General features: G+C 38.0%; 1 protein-coding gene across 7 annotated transcripts in view; it reads right to left on the reverse strand.

The window, feature by feature from the left end:
• Positions 1–181: 181 nt before the first annotated feature.
• Positions 182–16,642, reverse strand: part of LOC148842057 (K+-H+ exchange-like protein) — a 34,872-nt gene continuing 18,411 nt past the window's right edge. For 3 of the 7 annotated variants that reach the window (XR_016103507.1, XM_088958867.1, XM_088958868.1), the window contains 3 exons: positions 16,006–16,077; positions 1,579–1,707; positions 182–543 (listed from right to left, as the gene is read on the reverse strand). Coding sequence is in view for 2 of the 7 variants with exons in the window: in XM_088958867.1 (XP_088814993.1) it covers positions 403–543; positions 1,579–1,707; positions 16,006–16,077 (342 nt within the window). In the remaining 5 variants the exon portion in view is untranslated. Of the gene's footprint in view, positions 544–1,578; positions 1,708–14,689; positions 14,727–14,819; positions 14,997–16,005; positions 16,078–16,642 lie in introns of all 7 variants that reach the window. The other 4 variants (XR_016103506.1, XR_016103509.1, XR_016103505.1 and 1 more) reach the window with 2 other exon arrangements.

Raw genomic sequence — 16,642 nt, forward strand, 5'->3', positions numbered from 1 at the left:
GAAACATCAAAAAACACATCACCAGTGATGAACTTTCTAATTTTGTGGCCTCTAATAATTTTCCTTGATGCTCATTTTATTTCTTTCTTAGCTTTTTTGGGACATGACTGATTTTGTCGCATCCCGTTTTCAACTGAAGTGATTTTGTCATAGCCAGTACTAAAACAGGAAAAAATAATAAAAAAGAAAGAATCAAGGATCAAAGCATATTCATTTAAATACAGCATCGGCATAACCCTTTTGTCGTCCCAAATTTTACTATGCTGCCATTTCAATGTTATTGACCCATGTGTTGCACAGGGCAAGGACCGAACATTTTCAAAACGAAGTGGCATGTTTCTCCATTGAAATCATAAATAGTTTATGCCTTTAGATGCCAACAAAAAAATTAACAAATGGTGGCTAAACCGAGTTGTGGTACTTAAGAACTTCCTTTGTATCCAAATGATATGCTTTGCAAATATCAGTAATAACACGTCTACTGACACCATAACCTGCACCTTGGCCAAGAAGTTTACCGAGCTCCTCACAGGGGTTCAGAACCTAATCAAGGAAAGAAATGAAATCTTAGAACATTCATAAAATATTAATTGCCAGGTAATGAAAAGAGGAGACAAAACTTGCTTCTGTAATTAGGACTGGAAAACAATGTAAAACACCCAATGCTTTGATCATTACATCCACAACGATGGCTAACTATTCCTTTGCATATTTTATGTCTAAGCAAAAATAACTGCACTTCCAAGTCAGAAATAAAGTTGAGAGTTGATATCTAAACCATGGGCAGTCGGAAATAAAGTTGAGAGAAGCTAGATCTTCATATTCAATCTTATAGGATTTTTTTAGATGTCAAACCTTGAGATCAAACAAAAGCAAAGATGCCTAAAGAAGGCAACTAGGTAGACATTTCCAAACCTCAAGAAAGATAGTTCCAGCCACCCATAAGAACAAACTATTTAAGCTGGTTTTGCAAGTCAAGAAAACCCAAACAGATGGCTCTAAATATTCTACATGACATTATACCAAACATTGTTTACAAATATGCCAATAAAACATCAAAGAATGCCAACTTACAATTATCAACAGAAATGAAAGATGTGAACCCCCTCCATGAGTGGGTGTGTCAACAGTTTGGGTTCAGGCTGGATCTTATTACATGCGTTGGTTCTGGGTTTTATCAGGTCTAAGCCATAGAATGATGAGGGTGGTTCCAGACCCAGGACCACCAAATAACTGGAACTAATTGGGCATGAGAAAAAAAAGGTGGAAAAATCTGATTAAAAATCACGAAAATGTAAACATTATGTGTACAGTTTGAAATACGTAGAAAAAAGTAGATTAACTGATTCTGTTCCTTCATAAATTTCAAGAATTGATATCAGATCTTAAACATGTGGATGCTACTAACAAGGACTGGAGTCGAAGCCAAATTCCTATTAGGTCTCAAATATGTGGACCTGAGATGGACCCCTTTATGGTTGGGTCCTATGTCTGTGGACCCAGGGGATGGCATGTCAGGTATCTGGGAATTGGGTACCAATTGCCACCCTATCCATGAGACAAGGAGAAGAAGCTTACCAGAGAAGGAATGGATGAATCGTTGATTCCATGATCATCAGAGGCAATTTCTTTGCCATTCTCATTTGAAGCATCCAACTTCAATGCCTTTGAGAAGTCTGAGACCAGTAGAAGAAGCCTCTCACTTCCCTGGAAGTACCAACAATGATTAAACAAGTGGGAGGAGCCAGAAAATGACAGAAAAAATAACAGGCTATATTTTGTAACCAGGTGTTTAAAAATCATGAGAGTCTGGACCAAGTATGCCACCCAAAAGTATAAGATTAGCAGCATTTCCAATAAGTAAGCAACAGAAAACTGAACAACACATTCATAAAACAGAAATTCCTAATTCCAGTATAGTAATTAGTAAGTAAACACAAATCAGGTAAATGAAAGAAAGGGCAGGGTTTTAAGTGGCCCTCTGGATGTCTAAGTTTTTTGATGGGTTATTTGTCTTAGAGATTTCAAGGACTTCAAGCATAAGATTCTCTGTAATTGGCAGCAGGGTTTTAAGTGGCCCTCTGGATGTCCAAGTTTTTTGATGGGTTAAGTTATTCGTCTTAGAGATGTCAAGGACTTCAAGCATAAAATTGTCTGTAATTGGCATATCACTGTGGCTGAAGAGGGATGTATACTGTAAAGCTTAAGTTTGGCCTTTTATATCTTCACACTTATAGTCAAATCTTTTGATTATCATCAAGAAAAATATTTAATCATAATATTGATAATATTATAGGTAGGGCTGCCAATTGTTTGGATCATGTTCTAGTCCAAGCAGAAATGTGATCATGGATCTCAGTAATATATTGATAATAGGTTGGAAAGTCCAGATCCACCTGTGTAGTTTGATCAAAACCAGATCCAATAATGTAATTATGTGTGTGTGTATGCATATACTTACTTAAGTATATGTAATTAAGTAGTAACTATAAAAACCTCCCTTTAGTCTACTAATTATTGGCTCCGACAATATTATCATATACACCTACACTAGACTTCAAATATTACAGTTTTAACTTTCGATCTGAATTATATTTTCTTAGCAAATGGTAAATTTCCAGTGTTCAGAGAACCGGACCAGACATAGAACCAGAAGGGGAGAGGTTCATAGGTCAAAGGTTCAACTACAAACAAACTGGAGGTTGAACCATTATAACATGGCATATACATATATGCAAGGATTAAAATATTGACACGATACACCCGATATAGGGCGTATCGTATCGGTATCAGACCATACCGGCACAGGATATGTAACAACTGGAGTTTATCCCACCAGTCGTGCATATTGACCCGATACGCTATTGTATCGGTGAGTATCGTGAGGTATCGACCGATACGGTTCGATACACCAATACAGGAGCGTATCTAACCCCAGTTTGACGATGCTATTCACACTATAAAAAAAAGCTTCCAGCATGATTCAAACCCAGGTACACAAGTTACCTAGCGCTAAACCGCATATGTGCTTTTAACCATCGAGCCATGCTTTATTTGAAGATGATAAATGAAATAAAAATATTTTTATTAACTTTTAATATCTAAATGAAATACACATTTGTATCAAAAAATGATTTTAAATTTCAAGAAATTTAAAAATATTAATAATAAAATAATTATTTTAATACTTAAAATTTATAAACTTGCACATGATATGTATCTTAATTTTTTTATAAATTATTAATTAATATTTTAATTTGCATTAAATAACAATTTATTTCTTATTTACAAAATTAAAATTATTATTTAAAAAATATTTGAAAATATAATATAAATTGAATCTACCAAATCCACTAATCTATGTTTATATCAAAAAATTAATTTTTTATTTTAAAAATTTATAAAAATCAAATATAAATAATGGAATAATTATTTTAGTAATTAAAATTTGTGAATTTTCATTAGATATGTATCTTTGAAATTTTAATAGATATGATATATTTTAAATTAGGATTATATTTTTATAAATTGGTAATTAACATTTTAATTTATATTTTGTAATAATATATTTATTGTTTACAAAAATGAAAATATTGTTTACCAAAAATTTGAGAATTAATTTTTTAGTTAACATTGTTTTTTATGTTAAAAATTATAAATAGTAAAATAGAAAAAAATTATATAATAATTTGAATAGATTAGATGCATATGTTTTGTGCCTTAGACTTTAATAAAAAATAAAATATTTGTGCATGTATTAAATTGTAAAAATCTATATAATGTGTCTTGGACTCTTGATTGATGCATTATCAATAAAATTGTATGATATATATGCATCCCACTATATTAATTGTAATATATTTCTTCATATATACCATTAAAATATACAATTCCTATGTATTTATACTTTATTTGTAGGTATTTTGACATTAAACTTAATGTTAATAATATATTTATGGGATTTATATTTATTTTCCTAATGCATCCAACCATTTCCACATTTTCCATCTGTATCCATGCGTTTCCAAAGCATATTCGTATCTAAGCTATCTGATACGATACCCAATACCGATACTTTGATTCTTGCATATATGTACCACGAGAGACATATATATTATAAATGATATATTATACAAATAATGTTATACTTGAATGTGATGGATAAATGGATAGTTCTTTATTTTTTAAAAGTAATTAACCAGGTTTGAAACCTCACTCGCATTTTCTTTGAAATACATATGCACTAAAGAAAATATGTACACTAAAGATTCATAAATGAAGATAAATAATGAATTGGATTAATGGTAACAAGACAATATACATAGGAAAAAAGGTCATGGGTTCAAATCTTGCCATTTGCATTTTAAAAATTTCATGCGTTTAAGACCAAGGTAGTTTTAGGAAATCGGGACCGGTTAAGTGATTTTCCAATTAAACCGGTCAGTTAGCCGATATCTAGTTTAGGGTGGCTTTCTACCTATTCCGGTTGCTAGGGTATCACCAAACCAGATATAAGACCACGTCACAGTTCAGCCAGCTCGACCGACCGGTTGGGTCTGGTTCCCCACATTGTCACAATACCTCCCGAAACTCCCCATGATGGCAGCATTGCCCAATTAATCCCCCTAACTTTCCAAACACTCCCAACCCATCTCTTATCAAAATTCATCAACTTTGATTCTTGAATTAAAACAATATCCAACTTCTCCTTAAGAAACTCTTATATAATGGCTCTTTTCCTTGCCCTCCCTAAACCTCCAACGTTCCAACTTACTATTTTCAATCTTTCTACCACAAAATTATTCCCCATCTTTCTCCTACTTATTCCCTCTAGTTCTCCTTTTTCTCCCACTAAATTCCTTACCCCCCTCAATATCTCTCTTCAATCTTTCCACTTCACTCAGCTTCATTTTCTTTGCCTTGCCTCCCTATTAGAGGTGTAAATCAAGTCGTGTTGCCCGTGGCCTCTCATGAATTTGGACTGGTCCGGCATGAAAACACACATGTCGTGTTAGGCATGGCAAGATCATGCGGGCCGTGTTGGATTGGGGGTTTCAGGTCCACAGGCCATCACAACACGCACATGGCAAAGCCCACAGGCCCATGGTGGGCAAAGCATAGCCTGCCCGAGAAACTAGTCATTTGGGGGGGGGTGTTCCCCAAACAGCTAGTTTCAGCTTTTTATGGGGGGTTTTTATAGAAATGCCCCCTCAACAGCTATAGACAGCTATATAGGGGGTATTTATGTAATTTGGCTTTGAGGGAGGAAAATGACAAAAATGCCCCCCACCAGCTATATAACTAATTTGGGGGGCATTTTCGGTAAAGTGATAAATGACTTTACAATGACCAAATTACTCCTCCCAACAACTAAAAAATAGCTAGTTTTTAGAGTATTTTGGGAAATTGAAGTATTTTCATTTCCTATAAATACCCCTATCCTCCACTATTTTTTTGATTAATAACTCAACCTTTTATTAATTAATATAATGGAAGATACAATACATTAAATACAGTTGGACTGTGAGAGATAAACCTCTTATCTCTCCCCCTACAAATAGGTCCCTTACAATTGTGCCCAAAAAAGTGAATCTTTCTCCACCCCTTGTTTAGCTAAGGCATTTGCTACAGAATAGCAAATCTTTTAACCCACCCGACCACTATTTCCATATCTTTGGTTTAGCCATCTGATCTTCTTCCTTTCATTGTTGAAAACCCACAATTCTGATCCCCCTTTTTGTAACCAGCTAATCAGCAGTTTGGAGTCTCCTTCCACTAATAGCTTTTGGATGTTCAATTGTTTTGCCTTTTGAACGCCTTCCACTACTGCCAACACTTCTGCTCTCAGGGAGTCTCCTTCACCAACTGGCCCTGAGAACATAGCAATGAATTTGCCCTCCTCATCTCTAAAAATACCTCCAATACCTGAAGGTCCAAGATTCCCCAAGCTGCTACCATCAAAGTTAAGCTTGATAAAACCTTTCTTTGGAGGTGACCAAGTATGATTTATAATTATCTTATTGGCTGTAAAATCTGCTACTTCCTTCCAACTTCTCATTAGATCATTTGTTGACACATGAGATAAGGTTGTCGATATTTCAGCCAATACACCACTTTAACCTTTATTGTTTCCAAGACATCACTTTTATTTCTTTCTTTATCTGTAAAGATTCTTGCATTTCTTTCTTCCCAAACAGTCCAAAGAACAGCAGCTCTAATGCTGTTCCACATTAACCTCCCTCTCTTTGTTGGCCATCCAAAGGTTGTTGTGTCAAATAGGCTTTGAACATCCATCGGAGGACTCCACCTGCACCCAAGAAGAGAAAAGCACCAATCCCAAATAGAGGTAATGAAAGAACAAGAGATAAAAAGGAGGATGCAACTCTCACCATCAGCCTTAGACAATACACACCAATGAGGGGATAAACACCAATTTGGCCGCTTTCTTTGGAGTAGGTCAAGAGTATTAATCTTTCTATGAACCACTTCCCAACAAAATGCAGCAACCCTAGGTGGAACAACTTTGTACCACACCTCTTTCACCGGGAAAGGAGGCAGACCACTATAGAATGATTTTAGCAGGGTTTTAAAGGAGGCACATGAGAAGGACCCTGATGGGGTACAAGTCCAAACTTGGCTATCAGGTCTTGAAGGTTCAATGAAAACTCCTTCCAGTAAATGTAAGAGGCTAAGAAGACACACCAACTCTCCAAAATATGATAATTGGCCTATTTATTTTATTTATTTAATTTTTCAATATAAAATGGAGCACTCCCCCTCATCGATAGTCAAGTAGTTTTCAGAAACAAATCCTTTTGAGTACTAAGCTTTGTTCTTTATTTCTGATGGGTATCCTTTGTCCTTTCATTTGGGGTGTGGCCAAGGACAAAAAAAGAAGAGGTGTACCCAAATTGGAAGGGAAACTTTTTAAGTTATCTGTGATGAGAGGGGTAATGTGTGTGGAGGTTGATGCCTTGATGTGTTAGCTCAGCGACCTTCATCACCTCCATGTAGAAGAAGGGACTCCATGCAAATAGTAACAGATGTTGGCCTGTGCAACTCATCCCCTTGCATTTAGTGTGGAAGTTGCCTAGTTGTACCACTCGTACGTGAGTCTGCTAGTGGAGATGAAAATTTTCTCTATCAGAAATTGCTCAAATAAATACATGTGCACACCCATTTTGTTTTCAAATTTTTTCTTTTTAATATTAAAGGCAACTCTTCATTGAAAGACACAAAGAACCCCATTGAGTGAAGCTGGAGATTGGACAAGGAACTTAGAAACTGGCTCATTTTTGAAGCTTGAGAGGGCAAAGAGAGAGGGAAATTAGTCTTTAAAGGGGAGTCTCCCAGCCAGGTATGTTCCCAAAATTTAACATTGTTAACATTGCAAAGGTTGTATCTGATGGAAGGAAGGAAGAGAGATAGGATTGCACTAATGGCTTTCCAAGGTGAGGATCAATTTGCCTTAGGCAGCACACCGGCATCCCATCCATTATCCAAGAGCCCATGAATACTTGCTATCACCTTTGTCCACAACTTGTCCCTATCTTGAGGCGGTCCCCAGAGCCACTTACCTAACAACGCCATGTTCCTTTTTTGTATATTTCCTAATCCCAAGCCCCCTGCATTCTTATCCCTTCACACTGTTTCCCAGATATGGTCTCTCTTTTCCTCCCATGGCTCCCACAAGAAATCCCTCATTGTCATCTCCAATTTCTTGCTCACACTCACTGGAATTTTGAAGAGACAAATAGTAGACAAGTTGGCTAGTGTTGATTTTATCAGCGTTATTTTGCCACCTAGAGACAAGTATCCTTTCTTCCAACTAGCCAACTTCCTAGAGAAATTTTCTGTCACTGGATTCCAGAAACCAACTTCTTTTGGATTTGCTCCAAGGGGTAAACCCAAATAGGTTAGGGGCCAGGACACAACCCTACAGCCTAGAATGCTTGCACACTCTGCCATCTCCCCATCATGCATGTTTATTCCAGCTATGCAGCTTTTTTTCAAATATTACCCTTAAGTTTGACAATCTTTCAAACAGCTGCACTGAGAGTTTCAAATTCCTTATCCAATCCAAGTTCTCTCCTTAGCAAAAGAGAAGAGTGTTGTCTGCAAATTGCAAATGGGTAATCGGTGCCTCTTCACTTCCCACTTTCCAGCCTCTAACTACCCCTCTCAAGTCTGCCCTCAACAGAATTCTACTCAAAACATCTCCTATCAGTGGGAAGAAAAAAGGGGAAAGAGGATCTCCTTGTCTTAGTCCTTGTTCAGCTGGAAAGCAATCTACAACTGTGCCATTTACTAATACTGAATATTGGCAAGTCCTCAAACATCCCCAAATCCAATTGCACCACCTCTCTCCAAACCCACAATGTCTCATGATCTCAATTAGGAAAGACTAGTCAACTAGATCATAGGCTTTCTCTAAGTCCAGCTTGCAAATTATAAATTTCTTCCCGGATCTCCTCGTATCCTCAACACACTCATTAGCAATTAGGATTTGATCCGTGATTTGCCTCTTCTGAATAAAGGCCCTTTGGTTGGAAGTCACCAAAGAGGGGAGAACTTCCCTTCCTTAAAGATAAGACTTTTGTTAGGATTTTATACAAACTATTCACTAGGCTGATGGGTCTAAAGTCTTTGGGATGGTTAGCTCCCACTTTTTTAGGGATCAAGGCAATGAAAGTTGAATTCAACCCTGGATTTATTATACCCCTTTCAAAGAACTCCCTAAAAATCTCAAGTAAATCTTCTTTTAGCACATCCCAACAACCCTGATAGAATGCCATAATAAACCCATCTGGCCTTGGAGGTTTAGCTCTGTCCATGGAATACACTGCTCTCCTAATCTCCTCCTCCTCAAAGGGTCTTTTCAACCACACTTTCTGCTCAACTGATGTGATTGACCAATCTAAACCCTCAATCCACAAAGATGCATCTAAAGGCCTCCTGTAAATTGATTTGAATGATCCACAAAGGCCCGTGCTATCTCATGCTGATCAGTAATAACTTCATCTCCTATCTCCAGTCTGGAAATGGAGGTTTTCCTTCTCCTAGCATTGGCCATTGCATGAAAGAACTTTGTGTTTCTGTCACCCTCTTGAAGCCATTTTACCCTTGATTTTTGCCTCCAATTAATCTCCTCTTTTAGTAAAATGTCTTCCAGTTGTCTCTTTAAAGCCTTTCTTAGTTCTCTATCCCTTTCCTCTAGTGATCCTTGAGATTCTTTGGAATGCACCCCTTCATTTTGATCCACTACTTCCGGTTTTCTTGCTTCAGGTCTTCCAAACTTTTCTATGTTCCAAGTCTTTATCTTAGACTTCAGGGCCTTAAGCTTCCAATGGAAAAACATTCCTTTCCAATTCACCCTTGGCCTTTCTCCTTCCCACCATTCCTTCACTTTTTGGTGGAAACCTGGATGGGTTAACCACATGTTTTCAAATCTGAACGGGGCAGGACCTAAACCTCTAGCTCCTCTTGAAGTAGGGAAATTGGCCAATGATCTGAGGTTACCCTAGGTAAGGTTTTAGAGGATAGCCCACCCCAATGTTACTCCCAATCCACCAAAAAGAGAAACCAATCAAGTCTTGAGAACAATGGGTTAGATTGGAGATTAGACCAAGTGAAATTGTGGTGGAGAAGAGGCAAATCTTTGAGCTCAAAGAAGTTGATGAAATTGTTAAACCTCCTCATGCTTGTAGTGATTCTTTGTCTCGGATTATTTGTCTCCTCAGTGAACCAAACTACATTATAGTATCCACTAATACACCATGGTCCCTCCCATAATCCTCTAATGTCACTGAGTTCTTCCCCTTCTACTGTTGGTTAGCACCCATTCATACCCATCCTCTGCCTGTTGGAACTTCATAGAAATAGTGTATTTACCAAGTAGCTCTTCCACTCCTACCACTCTAATTTCCAGAGAGTGACTATTCCTCCTATAGCCCTCCACGAAGGAATCCAAGCCCAACCTATCCCTCTTGCCTTCCGCAAACTTCTAACCCATTTATTGTCAAATTCAGCCAACTTTGATTCTTGCAACAAAACTAAGTTAGGAAGTAAGTTAGGATTTTCTTTCTTAATCAAATCTTTTATCACCACTCTTTTTCTTGCACTCCCCAAACCTCTCACATTCCAGCTTAATATTTTCATTTACAATCAATAAGTTGCCCCTTTTCTTCCCCTTCTACTGCCCCTTTTCTTTTTAGTTTTCCTTCCATCTTCAGGCTTCATCAAAGACACCTTCAACTCATTGGGATCCTTAAACATACAGCCTAGTTTCCCTACAAAGGCTGCTATTGAATCTTCCTCTTTCTCTCCTAAAACTCCTTTATCCCTCTCCCCCCTTTCTTCTAAACACCAAATATTTGTGGCTCTAATCTCTTCCCTTTGAACCTCTCCTCCTGTTGAATTTTGTTCTTTCTCCAACTCACTCTTTTTTTAAATCCTCAAGCAACTCACTGATAAGTTCCCAAATTCTCTCCCCTTCTTCCTTCTTCCTTCTTCCCTCTCTCCTCTCTCTTTCTTCTCAGGTCTGAGGTCTGCCCAACCTCACCAACTCCTATTTCTGGCTCTTGGGCTCTTGGCTTAACAGATAAGGATGCTGGAAGACCTGCTTCAGGCAAAGGACAGTTATTAGTATCAAAAACTGAAAACACCACCGTACCTAGGTTCGACTGGGAGGGCAAGAAATTGTCTGCCATCTTTTCCTGCTCTAATGCATGAACTGAGCCTAATACCTAGGTTGTTTCCAGACTTAAGGAAGTTTCTATGTCAATTGATTTCTCTTGATTCACTCCAGACCTCTTTTGTTTACCCCTTTCCGGTGTGCATCTGTTCAACCTTTGGCAATCATTGTTTAGACCTTTAATCATCCCTTTCCCTTGTTGTGAACATGGAACTTGGTTTCTTATCCCTTCAATCATTGTTTCTCCTTGGTACCGACAAGCTTCCTCCTCATCCCCTCATTCTATTTTGACTTCCTCATCCCCCATACTCTCCTCTTGTACACCTGCAACTTGTGGTTGGGATTGGAATGTCAGGCAGAAAAAAAACTCATCAATAGCCTTGATCATTTTCACAAGCATACCTAGAGAGAGGGACACAACTAGGCAGCTTGGCTAATGAGCACCTAGCTCAACAAAGGACCCAAATGAACCATTTTTCATCTGACATGGAGTTGGAAGGGATGCTTGGAGTGGAAGCGAAACATTCGGGTTGAGAGAAGAATCATGAATTGTACTTCCTTTGCCTTGCACAAAAGGAAGACTATAGACCATCGGTTGGACGCCCAGAACTTGTTGCACGTCCGAGAAAGAACTTTATCCCAAGGGGCAATGTTTGAGGTCGCTACCAGTCAAGTGATCTTCTTCCCTTACAACCTCCGTAGGGGCTTCAGAGATCGTTGGAACGGTTTCCTTAGGGTCAAAATCATCCTCATCTTCCAAAAAATGTTTCTTAGTGTCACTTTCGTTCTCTTGAAACCTGCTGATCTTCCCAGACCAACACTACCCAAACTTAAGGTTTCAGTGTCATCCGAGTTGTACTCCTCACTAGTCGAAAAATCAACTTCCTCATCTTCGACAAACCTAGCAAAGTACTTTTCTTGGCTTCTTGGGTTGCAACAATCTGGTGAAAGCCCCATGTTCACTACTTTAGGCATCCATCAAAAGGAGCTTTCCCGCCCTTGGTCCTTGTATTGAGATAGAGGTCGAGCTGGGGATGATGATAGACCCCGCGAGCCAAGATTCTCCAAATTTGAAAGTAAGAGAAGAAGGAAATCACATTCATCATCTCTCAAACCCCTTCTAAAACCAAAGTCCCAGGTCAAACCAATTTCTGAAAATACACTAAACTTGGCAATAAGTTAATCCCTTAGGTTTGACAAGGAATAAAGTTCAAGATATTGCAAATTTAGGGATTTTGCCAAGTTCATCCCTTAGGTTTAACAAGGAATAAAGTTCAAGACATTGCAATTTTAGGGGTTTGTCTCCAAGCCAAAGGTCCTGCCAGAATAAAACCTTGTCTCCACACCCAACATCAAAGCGGATAAAGTTAAGAAAGGTAGGCAACGCCTTAAAAATTGCTTTCCAGGGAGAGTTTGAAGTTGTTGTAGGAGCTAGTTTTGCATCCTAGCCATTGCCTGTTATACCGTGAATTCTTCAAGTGACCTTGTACCACAGTCTCTCTTCCTCACAAGGAAATATCCATAGCCATTTACCTAGGAGAGTTGTATTTTCTTCATCAAACTCACTATGCCTAGTCCACCTAACTCCTAAGTTTTACAAACTTGTTCCCATTTAACCAAGTGGTCTTTCTTTTTCTCTCCTAGCTCCTAAATGGTCTTCCTTTTATTTTTTATAGGAAGTTTGGCTCACAGTTAAGCTCGAGCCGAGTCGAGCTCGAACATACAAGCTTGTGAACCAAGCCGAATTGAGCTCAAATCTCAAGCTCGAATCGAGCTCGTGCCTAACATTATTTTGGTGAGACAAACTTTTGAATAGCCAGATATTCGGCTCAGCTCTGGTTCAAATCCACCCTTATTTCCGATTAGACCTTCGATCTTGGGGTAAAATTGGAAAGATGCATTTAATCTCTTGACTTCATAATGATGCTACACTGGATGTTGGACTGATTTATTTTCGAAGTGCCAACCAATGAGATCCTTTTGGGGTCAAAAATGATGCAGGGTCTTTGTGATTTAGCACTATTCTTGCAAGCAACTTAGGTCTAAGTATGTAGCACAAACAAGGAACTAATAGAGAAGGAAGAGAAGAAAAGAGATGGAAATAAGATGAAAACCCTAGGCAATCACACCCCCAACTTGGCAATCACACCAAATTTTGTGGAGAAACTTTCTTGTTCATTAACAAAAACTGTTCTCTAAATGAACCTTACAAGCTTAATAAGAAGAAGCTTCCAAAGGAAGAAACTTGCCCCCCCAAGTTAGCTTGCCCAACAAGCCACTTACAAAAAGAAGCTAGATTAGATTAAACCTACCCCAAACAATTACAACATAAATCCAAACAAAGGAAAATACTAGACTAAGATCTGTTCCCAAACATAACCTACTAAACATGCAAAATTACAAAAATACCCTTGTTGTCCAAAAATGTAAGAAAACTAGGGTCTTCCCAACTTGATGCACTGCTAACCCAGATCCCATGTGGGCCCCCACGTCTTTATAATGATGCCAAATGAGGATAGAAGCAGCTTTGGTTCTCTTTTGATATGCCTCAAGTTGATTTCTATCAAAAAACCTAGGGCTCGTTTGGCAAGTCTTTCTTAGAAGATCTTGTAGCTTTGACAGTCAAAAGACACATTGAGCTTTTGACATAAGATTTGAGCAGCCCAAAGACCGTTTGGCAGACGCACGTCTTTCCGCGTCTTCCTGCGCAAGCATAAAACGTGAAAAGCTCCATTTGAAGCTTCCCAAAATCAGCCCAAAATGGGCTTTTCGCGTCTTTTGGCGGCTAGATCTTCCGTGCGCCAAACAGAAATAGACTAAATTTCGGTCCACTTGGCTTGTAAATAGCCGAAAGACCGTGTGGAAAGACACACCAAATGCCCCCTAGTGAGTTGAAGCAAATTTGGAAGATATTTTAGTGAGTGATCATTGCAATAGAATCAACGTCTTTGTTAGACAAAGAGAATATCCCAAATACAGTCTCTTTGATGGAAAGAGAATATCCCAAATACAGTCTCTTTGATGGAAACCTAAAACTGTCGGCAATGGATTTCAACTTGTTTAGAAATCGGTTTTGTAAAATGTATGCCAATCAATGAGATCCTTTTGGGGTCAAATATCTGGTATGTTGGAACAGATTGGGAAGAAACTTTAGTGAGTGACCATTGCAATAGGATAAGCCACTTTTTTAGACAAAGAGAAACATCCAAATTACACTCTCTTTAATGGAAACCTAAAACTGTTGCCAGTGGATTTCAACATGTTTTGAAATTGGTTTTGTAAATTGTATCTACATTTATAAACAATTTATTTTGATAAAGAGATTGCAAATGGTTTTAATCCCAGGATCCTTTATGAGTAGAGGGTGTGGCCTTGCATTTGGCAGTTAGGCTCCATTTGGAAGGAGTACAAATACAAATATGTAGAGCGCAAAACCTTATATTTGTACTGTACATATTTGTATTTGTACTCCTTCCAAACTGAGCCTTAGGGAAGAGGCCACTTCCTATTGGCCATGTTATGAGATTATTAGCTAAGAGATTTTATGCAAGTGTCTCCTTAGGCCGTAAATACCTGGTGAACATTAACTCAGCCCAAATTAATAGTCTTAGGCTCATAGGGTGGCTAAGACTAAGTTTAATGGGCCAATTATAGGCCCAACACACTTGGGTGAATTCACTTGTATAGCCAAGCTGAGTTTGGACCATGTGTAGGTTGCACTTAAAGTGTGAACCACTCTTTATAATTAATTTGGAATGAGATCTTGTGGATCCCACACCACACGCACACCCTTTCTCACTGATCCTAATCCCTAATTAGAGGTTGCCTAATGCTGGTCAAGCTCTAATTAGAAATAGTTCTAGTTGGAGTCATAACTAACTAGTTTCACTAGTCAATGTCGTAGCTGAATTAGAAACTTCAATTGGATTGTGACTTTCCTAATCAGATTAGGAGAGGATTTGAGCAAAGATTTGCTACACTCTAAGAGTTATATACCCTTGGGTCGACCAAAGCTTGCACCTTCTTGCATACTCTGTAGAGAGAAATTGTGAGAAAAATTCAGTACTAGTGAGAGAAAATCCAAGATATTAGGGTTTTATCTCACATTCTTGGACAACTTTCATACCTGTTCTTGGTAAGATCAAGGCATCCATCGACCATCTGTTAGGCTTATCTCAGAGGCAATTCATTGCTGAGTACATAAGGGACAAGAGCAAACTTGGAGGTGCACCATCTTCATCTCCAACTTTGTAGCGGTGACACTGCATTTGGGTGTTCTGGCATGAACAACCACATGGACAATCTGCACTTTTGGACCGTCAAAACATCAAGTATGGGAATTTAGATTCATTTCTTTAGGTCTGAGAAATCTTGATGAAAATCGTGGAGGTTGATCCTACATTCTTGGATAAATTTTGGTTTGAAATACATAAACCGATGTGTTGGAATTATTTTCAGCATGTCACAGAATTTTAAATTGGAATTCTCCTTCCCGGCACCATTAGATGGTGACCATTCTTCAGAGGGCTGTGTCAGCCAGTACTAAAACTTTTGCCAAACCCTCATATGCATAATCATATACATATATTACAAAATTTAATCTGACTCAGATCATAACCTGATTGGATGAGATCAAATCCATGTCTGATCCAATTATTAAATGGATGTATGTTCTAAAATCTAAATCTTGTTCGGTTATGTAAGCAGATGATTGACTAGCAAAGCAAGAGGTGAATAGAGCCTCTTTTAATCTTTTCTTTTCATTGTTCTGGCTTTGGTTAGTTCCCTGAGGGTGGGATAAGAAAGTTTATCCCCCCCCTCTGCATTGTACTTGGCTCTTTCTTCTAATAAAGTTCACTCGTTATTGATCAAAAGAAAATTCATCTGAATCCAAAATAGTTAAACAGGGTGTTAGATCAAGTTTCAGACTTTTGGACTCGATTAACAGGCCTAGGTTTGGGTGATCTAGCCCCCAATATTCATGTTTGGGGCTCTAGGGCTCAGATTTTCTTTTCCCTTCTATTAGGATGGGAGGTAGTGATTAAAGATCTAAGACCATTTTTTAGCAAGGCCTTGTATCTTGTGTGTACTTTTACTTTTATCCAATGAGTTTCTTTGTGATCAAATAAAGGATCAACAAACCTGCTGTTAAACATTTGTTTCTTGTTTGTATAAAAACATCAACAAGTGAATTAAGTTCTACAATATGACACTAGCCAGAAACATTAAGAATAAAAGGTCATATCAGTATCGCACAACATATAAAGTCAAGCTTACTTGCAACAGTAAAGAAGGCTATACGAAGTACGAACCTTTAGAGCACGCCAATGAGAGTAGGAACGGAATAGGATCCAAAAGAACGGAATGTTAGGCAAGGGCAGAACCTGCATGAGATATGGCAAATGTGAGAAAAGGTACAGAAGAAGATCCAAAAGAATGGAATATTAGACAGTAATTCAACCAACATTTGATATAAATCAGCATAATAATGAAGGATGTAAGACCAAAAAGAACAAAAAAAACAAATTATAAAATCATCAATGGACCATTACTGTCTAATTTGAAAGAGAATGCAAATTAACAAAAAAAAAGAAAAAAAAAATGTAGACGGTATCCCAAACATCTATATATAAAGCAAAGCACCGAAGCCCTCAGACCAGAGAGCTTCCACATAACACACATGGTAACCTCTCCTTTCAGAAAAGAGTATCCATTCTAAGAGCGATCTTATTGGGCACATGGTTAGCTCCACTCTCAAAAATGGAAAGGGCGGTTATCTTCAATCCCAATAAAAAGTACCTACTTCAAATGGTATGGATCCCATGTTAATGACAACCAACCTTTCTAATTTCATTTCCTAACTCAAATAAAAACTCATGTAAAGTCAACTCCCATTCTTTTAGGTAAGATGTGTTGTTAATTTCAAATTAAATATGACTTAATTTCTTA

This window comes from Nelumbo lutea, chromosome 8 (assembly GCF_056320005.1).
Source record: "Nelumbo lutea isolate HS-2025 chromosome 8, American lotus-T2T, whole genome shotgun sequence".
NCBI classification, from domain to species: domain Eukaryota; kingdom Viridiplantae; phylum Streptophyta; class Magnoliopsida; order Proteales; family Nelumbonaceae; genus Nelumbo; species Nelumbo lutea.